The sequence below is a fragment of the Mytilus trossulus genome, chromosome 7 (assembly GCF_036588685.1).
Source record: "Mytilus trossulus isolate FHL-02 chromosome 7, PNRI_Mtr1.1.1.hap1, whole genome shotgun sequence".
NCBI lineage: Eukaryota > Metazoa > Mollusca > Bivalvia > Mytilida > Mytilidae > Mytilus > Mytilus trossulus.
In genome coordinates, this window is record NC_086379.1 from 57,256,601 (window position 1) to 57,269,250 (window position 12,650).

General features: G+C 32.5%; 1 protein-coding gene across 7 annotated transcripts in view; it reads right to left on the reverse strand.

Moving 5' to 3' along the window:
* The window catches only part of LOC134725390 (dual 3',5'-cyclic-AMP and -GMP phosphodiesterase 11-like), a 94,115-nt gene extending 82,550 nt beyond the window's left edge, over positions 1-11,565 (reverse strand). For 3 of the 7 annotated variants that reach the window (XM_063589180.1, XM_063589179.1, XM_063589178.1), the window contains exon 1: positions 10,136-11,564. In XM_063589180.1, coding sequence (XP_063445250.1) covers positions 10,136-10,858 — 723 coding nt within the window. In that variant the 5' untranslated portion in view covers positions 10,859-11,564. Of the gene's footprint in view, positions 1-184; positions 264-10,135 lie in introns of those variants that run through there. The other 4 variants (XM_063589182.1, XM_063589181.1, XM_063589177.1 and 1 more) reach the window with 3 other exon arrangements.
* Between the last annotated feature and the right edge of the window lie 1,085 nt (positions 11,566-12,650).

The following is a 12,650-nucleotide window of genomic DNA, read 5'->3' on the forward strand; positions in this document are numbered from 1 at the left end:
TTATCAAATACATATTCATAAATAAACAATGATGACATATACATCTAAAGAAGGTCTAAATAAGACGCTGGATTTATGGGAGACTGGATTTGAACATCTTACATATATATGATATAGATTGTTTATAAACACAATTATAATATCAAACTGACATTAACTTGAAAAAAAATTCATTATGCAATACCAATCTTGCTCATTTTCATAAACCATGTATGGAATAGATCACATTCATCTCGTGCATGCATCATACATTAAGCGGGGCCTTGTAATGTAAGGGAGAGTCACGACAATTATGAACGTTGAGTCAAAGATATGGCCATCAGTTTCTTACTTGCAAACAACTGTCAATTCAGATTCCGCCCTTCATCCAGGTCTGTGATTCAGGTCGATCAATTATTCAAAAACTACATATTGACATTTATTGTTTATTGTCTTTTGTTTGTTCTCATCATTAAGGATCATTAATACTCATGGAATATTTGCCACTGAACGATTTAAGTAAATTGTACGTAAGTCTTTGCTTTTATGTGTCGGAATACAAAAGATGAGATTCCGTGTTACGCTTCACATAAATCGTAGAACCTGACCCAAAGTATAGATTGTCCGTACAGGTATGGTATCATGTACAAACCCGTAGTATCCCTTGATTTAACAGCAGGGCCGTAGCGTAATGGAGGCAAATGAGGCAAATGCCTCACTTTTGAAACGACGACCGAACTTTTAAAGTGTCATTTTTGTTTAATTATATATTTTACATTATCAATATGCGAGTTTCACGTTTCACATTATCTACAAGCACACTACTACATACAATATGTCCAATCTGCAGCAGCGATTGCAGCTTTTACCATAGCGATGACGGTAAAAAAATAAGTGTTCCGAATACAAATCAAAATAAAAAAATGATACAAATCTTAATGTCATTACAAAACTGATTGAAGATGGGTTCTTTAAAGAGAAAAAATATGAAAAAGGTAACTCGTGAGTATAAAGACCCCCTATAAGTATGCTGGCTTATTACTTTCCTTGGTTTATTTTTAAATCGATAACGCTATAGTTATTAATCTTTACACTAAAATAATTCATTGGCCAAAAATATAATAATTATTCATAATCAATTTAAACAAAATCACGCACCGCCTTTTCTATGGAAGTCTCAGTTTAATGTATAAGGCAATTCTTGATTTTTATTTATCTTTGATAAAGTATGAAATACATTTTTGGTATTGTTTGAAAATATTTTTTTCGTGTTTCTTTTTCTGTTAATGATCAGCATTGTCTGGTTGTTTGCAAGCGTGTTCCATTGATTCTAGTGCAGTAGGTCGTGGGTTCGAACCCCGGTAGGTCATACCAATGACTTGAAAATTGAAAGAATAATGTGAAAGATAACTTGTTTTCTCTGTACCTATTCTTATGGTTAATGATTATGTATAATAAATATATTCTTATTGATGCTTTTCTTTTAAAAGCTTATAACTTGCTGTTGGACATACATATATATATATATATACATAAGAAGGTGTGTTTTAAGTTTAAATTTAAGTTGACCAACAGAGATTAATTTTAATATTGAAACTTGATTTGTTACTTACTAGGCTAGTTAATAATAAAAACCGCATTTCTGTTATATTTTTTATTTTTTTTTATTATAGATGGTAATGCTGGAAAAAGCTTCTACCGTTAGAGGTACCCGAACCACCCTAAAAAAAAGCCCAAAATTTTTTCCCCTCGCTCCGCTCGGCGAATTGCCTCACTTTAAATGAACATCTACGGCCTTGTTGAAAACAAATAAACACTGTTAAAGTCAACGTTCTCTTCGAAATGTGACAGTTAAAGTCGAGTTTTTGAGTCCAAATCAGTACAGCCCCCCTCTTGGAAATTCATGGCTACAGGCCTGATGTATTTAGGAAAGCCAGTAGTAAAAGAAACTGGAAGTTTAAAGAAGCAGACAAGCCAAAGTATGAATTATAATATGTAATGACAGTTCTTTATTGATTTACAATATAGTTAGAAAGAAATTAAAACCGAGATTAGACTCATCTAACACGCAAAGGAGCGGAATTTTATTCACTGAAATAAAAGATGTATACAAGTTATTAAAATCCTTAGCTGAAATAAACCAAGCAAATAGCCTTTAGGTCTCGATTTTCTTGTCTCAAACATCTGAGATCACAAGAAAAATATTAACTTTAAGCTTTGAACATTTTCCCATTGTGTTGGTATTTCCGTAGTAAGGAACATGTTGTGAAATCTTATCACACACCAACCATTCTTTGACTTCTTTTTAATCAGAAAGTCGCTATTTACTGAAATACAGGGAACTTCACAAATATTCATGAATTTTATAAAAGATCAAAGAGGCAACTTCATTATAAAATCTTAAGATCAGTTTGTAAAAAGTCGATCTCTGCCTGTTTATTAACACTAGAGAATGCTGTACACGAATCACAAGGCTGTCTTAGCTTTATTAAGATTCTCCCTTTCATACGATTATTTACGGATCGCTTAATTTTTCCTTAGTTTAATTTAATATGGAAGAAATCATTCGTATTTCCCCTACTTATTATATCGTAATCAAGAAGGTCTTTTAGCAGCTATGTTTTAATATTGATAAACAAAATATGTATCAGTACTTCTCGTTTAGTACTAATTTTGATGTAGAAAAGAAAGTGGATCAAAGACTTAAATAACCGGGTTACGTAGAATGTCCCTTAAACAAACGAGAATTGTCTTAAATGAGGATGTGATACATTGGAAATACTAAATGGGGACAAAAGGGGGAGAGGGTCTTTAACTTACTACAAAATAAAAGTTGCTTGCACAACTAAAATATGCGTGCAATCATTCTGTGCAGTTCAAGGATTTTCATTGAACATTGAGAATATCGGAAAATCAGCAATTACATCCTGCACTGCCAAATGGATGCAACTCAGACAAAGAAACTGGGACAAATTTACAGTCCACGGTATCCTCGAGGTACTTTGACACTTGGTTTGAGTTCTGTGGTAATAAACATTGTATGAAGAAGTTTTATATCATATATCATCATTTTGTTGATGTCAACGTGAGTCAGTCTAGAACAGAAACGCATCTCAGACTAAGAAACTGGGACCCATTTTCTATATTTCGAGGTATATCCTCGAGGAACTTTCAACAACAAAAAAATGTTCGAATTACAATACTTTGCATTTAAACATAGCCTTTCAAGTTTATATAATAATCTTTATTTGTCATATAAGTAACATTATACTTGTGACATAAACAAAAGTAACAATAACAATAAAATAACTGAGTTGAACACACACATATCTATATATATACAAGTAAAACTAACTAAGAGTCCCCTGTCCTCAGCTCTAAAGACTGTTTTATAAAGGAACCTGTTTTTTTCACTTGGTTTATATTAGAAGGATTTAGTAGAATTACTAGTTTTTGTGTATCAGATAGATTTGGAAACATAGGATTATCTATTGCCATGTCATTAATAAGTTTTATACGTAAAACGTTATTAATTTGACAGTGGAGGAGAAAGTGATTTTCATCTTCTAAGGTTTTACAAGTTGGACATGTTCTATTGTCTCGAGGTATTTTTTGATATCTGCCCTTTTCAATGAGCAAATTATGGTCACTAATTCTGATTTTTGTAAATAAACGTCTAGTTTCAAAATTTTGATATTTAAGATAAAATTCTTGGTCTTGTTTGACTTTAATATTTTTGTAAAGAAAAAGTTTGTTATTTTCGTTCAAACTATTTATTTTATTTTCCAGTAGTTCTGTATAAAATTTACTTGTAGTATTCTTGATCCAAGTCTTTAATTTGTTAACTTGTTCCATGTTTTGACAGGACATTACTTTTTGTGTATCAATATTCATAAACATATGCATCTTTTGTGTTAAATTTTAAAGATCATGTGCATGACATCAGGGTGCAACATCAAAGATAACAAAGGATAAACCTAGTGTGTTCTTTCAGTGTAAAAGGTTTTAACGCATTAAACTTTGGTATATCAAGGAAAGAATAGAATACCTAGATTCCGTTTGATACTATGATGATATGTACCTAGATTCCGTTTGATACCATGATGATATGCTTGACAACTGTTGATACATTTAAATAAAACACAAGGTGACCTTTTATTGACGAAACGAACACGGCTTCTGTTTATTTCATAAGTCACTGAGTGACTCGGTATCTATATTCATCTAAAATCAATTATTTTACCACTTTAAATGTAACTTAACCAAAAGTTAATCATACTTTATGCCAATCTAAAGCCATTAGATTAGTACCGTATGTAAATGTTCAACAATAGAGTAAGTACAACAGGAATGTATCCCTCCAAATAATATGTACACATTTTATTATAAGTATATACGTTCGGAACGTATCATGACAAATAATGACGAACAGTATATATATGTCGTTTGATAAGCATGCTTCAGTGTCGAGATACATTTTGACTGAAACCAACCTACCTAGGATGATAGATATAACACTGAAATAAACGATGCAAGTTTTACTACGCAAGATACCAAAGGCCAAAATATTTGAAAATCTAAAGCCTATTGAAAATTGAATAGTTGAAAAAAAAACCTAGGAATGATAAAAAGGTAAAGCCGAAGCTGGGCAAGGAATCAGAGCTTTGAGCAAGATTTACTCCTAAACTTCAAATAATTTCAAATTTTTCACTGCAAAATTTCAATAATACGTATTTTCATAACATTACTGAAATACTGGCTGTACTACAGTTTTTGCTCTACTGGGCTGACTATAGTTTAACGACCGTTGTTGTCTGTTTGATTTTTTAGTTTTTATAATATACCGCCTTATTGTTCGCTAGCTTCAGCCTGGTCTGACTATTCCACTGGAGGCTTACTATCCACAAGCAGCGGTATCAACTCAATTGTGGTTATAATATTAACGGTACCACTTTTATTGCAACATATGCCCATTCTGCAATACGAGTATTTTCAATGAAGCTCGAGGCTACACATTTGAATATCAAAAACAATCGGCTTATTGCAGAGTCGCCACAAAGTTTATGAAATTAAACTTTGTAAGTTCAGTACTTCCAAAATGAGGTATTCAGGCAAAAGCAGCACGCTTCAGTATGAAACTTTTGCCTTTGCTCGTTTATATCTTTTCCGGTTTTTTTTTTATTATTCATTCTGCTTTCTTTTCCTTTGCAGTACCTATGTAACCCATACCATCTCGTGCATTTGCTTACCTGCACCCATATAAACTTATTTCATCGTAAAGTAAAGATGACATAGCTAAAACGAAGCAACTTAAAAATTAATAGATAAAGCAACACACTTCCTTTGATCAGAGGACCAACTATATGTAACAGACAGCCGCCCTTTGAGATTTAACCTCTTTACTTCAATTTCGTTAAAAAAAACAAAGATAAGTAAGATTACACAAAAATGTTTAACCTATCAATACAAACAGATGGTTCTTGACGAATGATTAATACAGGATGACCTGTTATAAGCAGTCTATACTGCTTGCCTGATAATGAGCTAAAGATAAAAACGAATAAATCATTTTTTTAATGAAGAATGATTAATTATTATACGTTTATAATTGCAGTAATATCCTTTAATGATACCAGATATAAAATTAGAACACATACTGCTAATCTTACTATTGAAATAAATATTCGACTCGCAAATCTCTCCACACAAATCTCTCCACACAAATCTCTCCACACAATTTCAAATATCTTCAAAAAATATCTGCACACAAATATCTCCACAAATATCTGTACACAAATCTCAAATCTCTGCACACAAATATCTATAGCAGTTATTAATTTTTTTATTTTGTAAAAACGAAAATTTACAGATATTTACAGATTGCAAAACATAATACAATCGCTATTGTAAATAATTTTCAGGTAACAATTTGCGTTTGGTATCTTCCATCGATCACTGACGTAAAATTCTTAGAGCCCGATTTGAGTATAATCATTACTTTAAACTGAAATGCCAATGGAGAATCAGAGGCTCAACCAGGAGGAGGAATACATAGAATGAGAAGCAGTCACACAGAAGACTGTTTAAAAGCAGCAAGCCCCTTTCCATAGAAATGCTGATATGAAACGTAATCTTAAAATAGAATTCTTGACATGAAACGCAATTTTGGAAGACTAAAGAATATAGGATATAAACTCAACATAATTTCTTGTTTTTATTTTTACGCTGGATATTATTTTGGCGTAACACTTTCTATTCATTCTGTAACATTGTGAGATCACGAAAAGTAGATTTTCATCCGCACAAAGTCATGCGTAAGATGTCTACACTACATGTTCCTTAATATAGTAAAATTCGTAACAAGGACATATATCAAAGATACAGACATGTTCTAGAACTGTCAAATTACAATGTACTTTCACCTGTATACTAATTAATTGCGTAGTGTTGTTTTTCTAAGGCATATTTTATACAGTGACGTAAAACATAACGTATAATTATACTGAAGAAAAATTTATAGTGTATTTCGGTATTCGTCTATTTCAAACTAAATTTAAATTGCATAACAAAGCAATGTCATTGTGACATGTGTAACTTATGATATATATATATATAAAGATTGAGATAATGAGACATCAACCCAACGTAACTAAAAATAGACATGTTTACATATATATATATAGAGAGAGAGAGAGCACCCTACTTTCTTCGAACACAGACAAGTGTCTACACAATATGACAAGACATAACGTGTCCCAAGTCAACACAAGTAGTGATCATATTGAATAGAAACAAACAATAATGCTGCCATTTATTGATATTACCTATTGGTTTTAGGGTCAGTAAGTTTAAGGTGGTCAATGTCTCAACAGCTATCATTTTGAAATATGGACACACTTTCGGTTTCTGGATTGTATCTTATGAACAAAATGTTTATATTTTACAAAATTTGGTTTGGCAGTGTCCCATTTCAAGAGGAAGACCAAGGTTGATTTTGAGGTCTTTTGGTCAAGGTCAATATCAAATCAGCTTTTAAAATAATGAACTTTTAATTTAGACTCTCATCTAGTTTCGGATATTAATGTTGAAAAAGACTCCTAGTAGTATACAAAGATCAAGGTCATCTTCTTTTATAATTCTCAAAACGTATCGCTGGTTACCGTTTGAAAGTATAACGGTACTTTCATTGACCTAATAGATTAATATTATTAATCTAATTTGATATATAGTGTACGTCATTAGTTTAGTTGTTTGAGTAGTGGCTTACTATAGTAGGGGTTCCAGGATTAAATGTTTAGAACATGAGGGAGCAGACGTAAGAGAAGGATTAATATCTAAAAGAAATTGGTAATTCTCAATGTAAAGTGTAAAACATACAACCCTTTTAGTCTTGTCTGACTGCGGCTTAAGATGACTATATTAGGTGTTTATATAAATATACGATTATCAGATTACCTAAAGACTTTAATTGTGAAATAATTGAAGCTAATTGCTTGCTCTCCATGGACCCTTTCATTAGAAAAAAGATTCGTATAGAGAAATATATTTCTTGGATTCCTCGACAATTTTTATTATGTCTATCGGTTTGTTTATTTTGTGATTATCAACGGCTCTACTCTTCATAAGTTTAATTTTTTGCAGACCAACAAATAACGCGTCAAATTATGTGTCCATTGAAATCAATTAAACAGTTCATTTGAAGTTGTACAGTCTTACAAGAATTTGCATCAAAATGATGTTGAATAAAGAGTGAACTTATACACGTATGTTGAAAAAAAGTTTCTACTAGAACGTGGTTTAACATTAATTACTTTGATTACTGTCAAATGCAAACCATATACTAGCAGGCCCGTAGCCAGGAATTTCCAAGGGGGGGGGGGGGGGGGGGTCGTTGGACTCAAAAACTCGACTTTAACAGTCACAATTCGAACAGAACATTGACTTTAACCGTGATTATTTGTTTTCAAGGGGGTTCGTCCGAACAACCTGACCCCCCTAGCTACGGGTATGACTAGTATATCATGTATATCGACGGATATACCCTAAATTCTTCGTAAAACTTAACACACACGAATATCTTTTCCAGAGCCCTGTTTGAACGATATAAAATAAATATTTACAGAAATTATTAAGTTTCATATTTGCTCTATTTCACCTCAGTCGTTGTTAAAATAGCAACTTAAAATCCTATAGGATTAAGAGCACATTATAGTTAGGCCCATTATTTTTTAAAGGAATGAATAATGTACAGTGATTCATTTTGTTTCTATATGCATATGATATATGTAAATTTCAAATGGTTCAAATATGTTACTCCGGAAAACATTTATGACAATTGTTCATGCATATAACAAAAAACTTGATAAATCTGTGGTTTCTTAAATATTTTGAGGTAAATTTATCAATAATCGGCATGTGGTCTTCACTTGTCCTATAACTGGGCTCCTAAATACAAGTTTGAAACAATGATACTAAACAAAACCGAAGTGACAGGGATGTTACAGCTAGGGATACAATAGTACAGAAAGAACTACTACAATTTCTTGATTCGAAATTTGAAAACGTCTTCAATGCTGAAAAGTATGCACGTAATTTTACTTTAAAAAAAAAGGGTTCAGTATGTCGTCAACGAGCTTTTTCTGTTATCATACACAGCATATAGTTAAGTTATATGATATGGATTGAGGTATACGGGACTGGCCACTTGTTGTCCAACTGGAATTGAACATATAACTTGCCACCATATAAACATAACATCAATCAACGATAAAACATTCAAGAATCCTCTGTTAAAAATTATTATCACTTACTAGTATCCCTTTTAAAGTTATCAAAGGTAACATGATTATAATTTAGTACGCCAGACGCGCGTTTCGCCAGTCTACATAAGACTCGTCAGTGACGCTCATATCAAAATATTTATAAAGCCAAAATGTGCATGCATGGCTATACTTTTTATTGTTTTGTTAGGTTTGTACACTATGGTGTCCCAGTATATTTTTGGTATATATGTAATTTTCTGTCTCTGTGTATTGATATGGTAATATTGGTCTGGATTCTTTCGTTTATAAAATTATGTATGCAAGCTTTACGTGCTCAAACTCAAAGATTATAATTTAACGCTAGCATAGATAATTTATTTTGATAAATTTAAACAGGATATTACATCTAAAACTTATTTAATTTATATGTGTAAATAACAGTTAAGTCGTCCGTGGATTATAAGCATTGAAAGAGGATTTGTCGTCAGTAGGCTGTAATAAAGATATTCTATGTCTGAATTATACTACATTATATCTAAATCCCTTCACAATGGGCATATATTTATTTTCAGAAGATTTATGTTTGCATGAATTACTGATCTGAACTCTTGATTCAAAAGTTTACCTATAGAATAATATTGTTTTCAAGGTTTGTTCATAAAAAAATGCTCTATCTTGACTTAAAGCCAATGTTCAAATTTTACAGTCTTGTTATAGATTTACATGTATATATGTTACAGGCTCCCGATAGGGTCTGCACAATTTAAACACAAATATTTACTACCTTCTGTCAGTTATAATTGTTGCCAAATTTCTCACCCTTCAGATCTGACAATACGAGCGTACAACTGTAGATTTTATGAATTACAAACGAGTCATAAAATCACATAAAAGGTTTAAATTGTATACTTATATCCTTTATACATAGTATCAATTAATAAAACAATGTCGTATCATGTCATAGACCGGTCTCGTGACGCAATTGTCAGTGACCTGTGACATCCCCAGACCGATATATCTAAATTTATTCAATATTATAGTCCTTTTATGATTGTTCTACTCTGATACATTTAAATCATATCATTACAATGCAATACCGACTTTTGTAAATCAGTGTGAGAATATTTTATAGTTTGTTTTAGAGTAAACACATTAAAATATCTGTTTAGTTGCATATCCCTTTATGTGTTATAGGCTTAGAAGAGTGAATTATGCAACTCACTCTGCTTGCGTAGATATCATATCTTCAATGATAGACATTGAAAGGTGCTAATGTCAAAAGGGCCTTCTGTGGTATCTTTTTGACCCGTTTTATACCTGACTTTAAGCGCAATCAATAAACAAAGGTTCACTTGATTAAAGTTGTTTTTTATCAGTATGAAAATAAAACTAACCTTGTAAGCATCCGGAATATTTAGTGGCTCCCCTGTCTGCGCAACATTTCCAATTATTCCTGTTCCAAGGGGAACTTTAATTGACTGTCCACGATTTTCGGACACTTCTTGTAATGTGGTGTCCGCACTTACGTCAAACAGTTTGGGTGCAAGATAACGTTCCTCGGACTCCCTTCCATGTACCAGAAATAAAGAACACCTATCAGCATTTAGCAGGCAACATACGTTTTGTAGAATTTTATGACACAAACTTGTTACGTCTAAATCATTGCATATATCTATTACAAGTTCGTACATCAACTCTTTTTCGTCTAAAGCCTTTAATTCACTTCTTGAACGTCTGTGACATTTTGAAGACAAACTCTGGCAACTGGTAGAAGGTCCTAAGAATGTCGGAGTGCCGTCAATAGTTGAAATTATTGGATCTAAAGTGTCCCCACGGTCAAATTCTTGGGCTGAGATCTTCCTAACTGGGGTATTAGTCCCAGAATTATTCCTTGAATTAGAACCACTAGAATTGTTATCTCCAGGTAATTGAAGCGACGGACTATGTGCAAGGGCATGTGATAAGAGCCATCCATCTACCATGCTCTTTTTTGCTTTTCTGGCAAAATAGTCATGCACAAATTCTGGATGAGCATCTAACCATATCTCCATGTTTCCATATTCCTCCGTTACTTCTAGAGAATGACTAGATTTGTCATATTCCATATCACCGGACATTTTAGTCGGGGTATTTCTACCCCGCTTGTACGACACGGCCGAAGTCCGCGGTGAACGTCTTGAGTTAATAGAACTTCTGTACGAATCCAGCTTGAATGGATTCCTGGTCGGATTACGATCATCTAAGCCTCATAACAGTAATAAAATTCAAATGAATGCACGTAAAATATTAGATGACTGACCTCGTATTGTTATTACGAAAAAGCCTTGTAAAATGTATTAAGTTAAAGCTCCCAACACGCATTAGTACTAAATCTCAACGGCAAAGGTAACTGCTATTTATTTCCACATAGTATATGTAATTGTATTGACCTATACGCACAATTGAATATTGACAGCGTTTCCACATGTTAATGTTTACTATAGTGAGAAGGTAAAATCCTATTCATAGCGTAGCCTGGTTAAGACGGATGTATATTTGCTAGTGTTTACACTTCACTGCTACTGGTATACGATTTTTTGTTTACATATTATACACTCGAAGAAGACAGTGAAAATCTTTTAGGTGTAAAGATCCAGTAAAAATATTAATAACATCGTAAACTCTCTGTTCTCATACCGTTCAATAGATTTTCCATTGGAGGATGCATCAAAAACGTCATTAGGGTCAGAGTTGACTTCGTGGGGGAGAAAACCGGCGTTATTTTAAGAAAAGGTAGACCATGAGATAAAATTATCATGGAATTTAGAATATATTGCATTTAATTCAAGTAGCCTACGTTCTTCTGTGGAGAAGGAACAGATAACAAGCGTAATACTATTGACAAAGTTATTAAAGGAGCGATAAAATTTGACGGTTTTGACATAAAATGATTTACTATGTAACACATGCATAAATAATTCAAAGAAACAAGCAAACGACCACTTAGAACTATTAATTTATCATGAAAATACTTTAAAATGTTCACTTTTCTCAATTACTCGCTCTGATACAATTTTCTGAGCAATCAGTGACTGAATAATTAATCATTGGGGGTAATTGCAAATCGATGGTTTATAAATGCTAGATTTCAATTAATTTCGTCGTCAGAGTTAAAAGGTGGACGTACTTATAGTAAATATGTATCATACAAAATCAATGATTTTATTTATAATCTGTACAAATACGACAATATTAGATATTATACTAAACCAAGACCAGAAATCGATGTAAATGGAGGAGTTTATATGGAATATAAATATTGAAATATCAAACGTGAGCTGGTTTAATCGACACCATCATCAATATTTTACAAAGCTAACCCGCATTTAATATTGAATGACTGCATATTAAAATTCAACTGTAAAAAAGCTTCAATGATATGCCATGACGGCATTTAAGAAAGACACTAATCGATAATAAAAAGTAATATGGTAGGGGTATCACGGGGATTCTCAATTCCCAAATTCCGCTCTTTTAAAGAAGCTATTTTGTTCCTAATTTTATGCTTTTTTCATCTCTTAATCGGATACTAAGGTTTTATCCCATTTTATCCACATTCCTACTTTTACATCCCTTATATTCACCTTTTCAACTTGTGTTATCCCCTGTATCCAACATCCCAAAAACGTTGAGAACATAACGATACAACACTTTGCTCTTGGAGGAAATGTAATTATACATACGGTATATCTCCAATTGATCACATACTGAGTACAACAATAAAAGCAAAATAATAACCAAAGGCTGTCAAATGAGAATAAACCAAACTTTTCTTCTTAGTTGTGTCTATTTTTTAAAAAGTAGTTAAGGTCCGTTATTCCCGAACGACCATAGAAAAATCGTCAAAACCTTTCTTGGTCTTCATTTTGC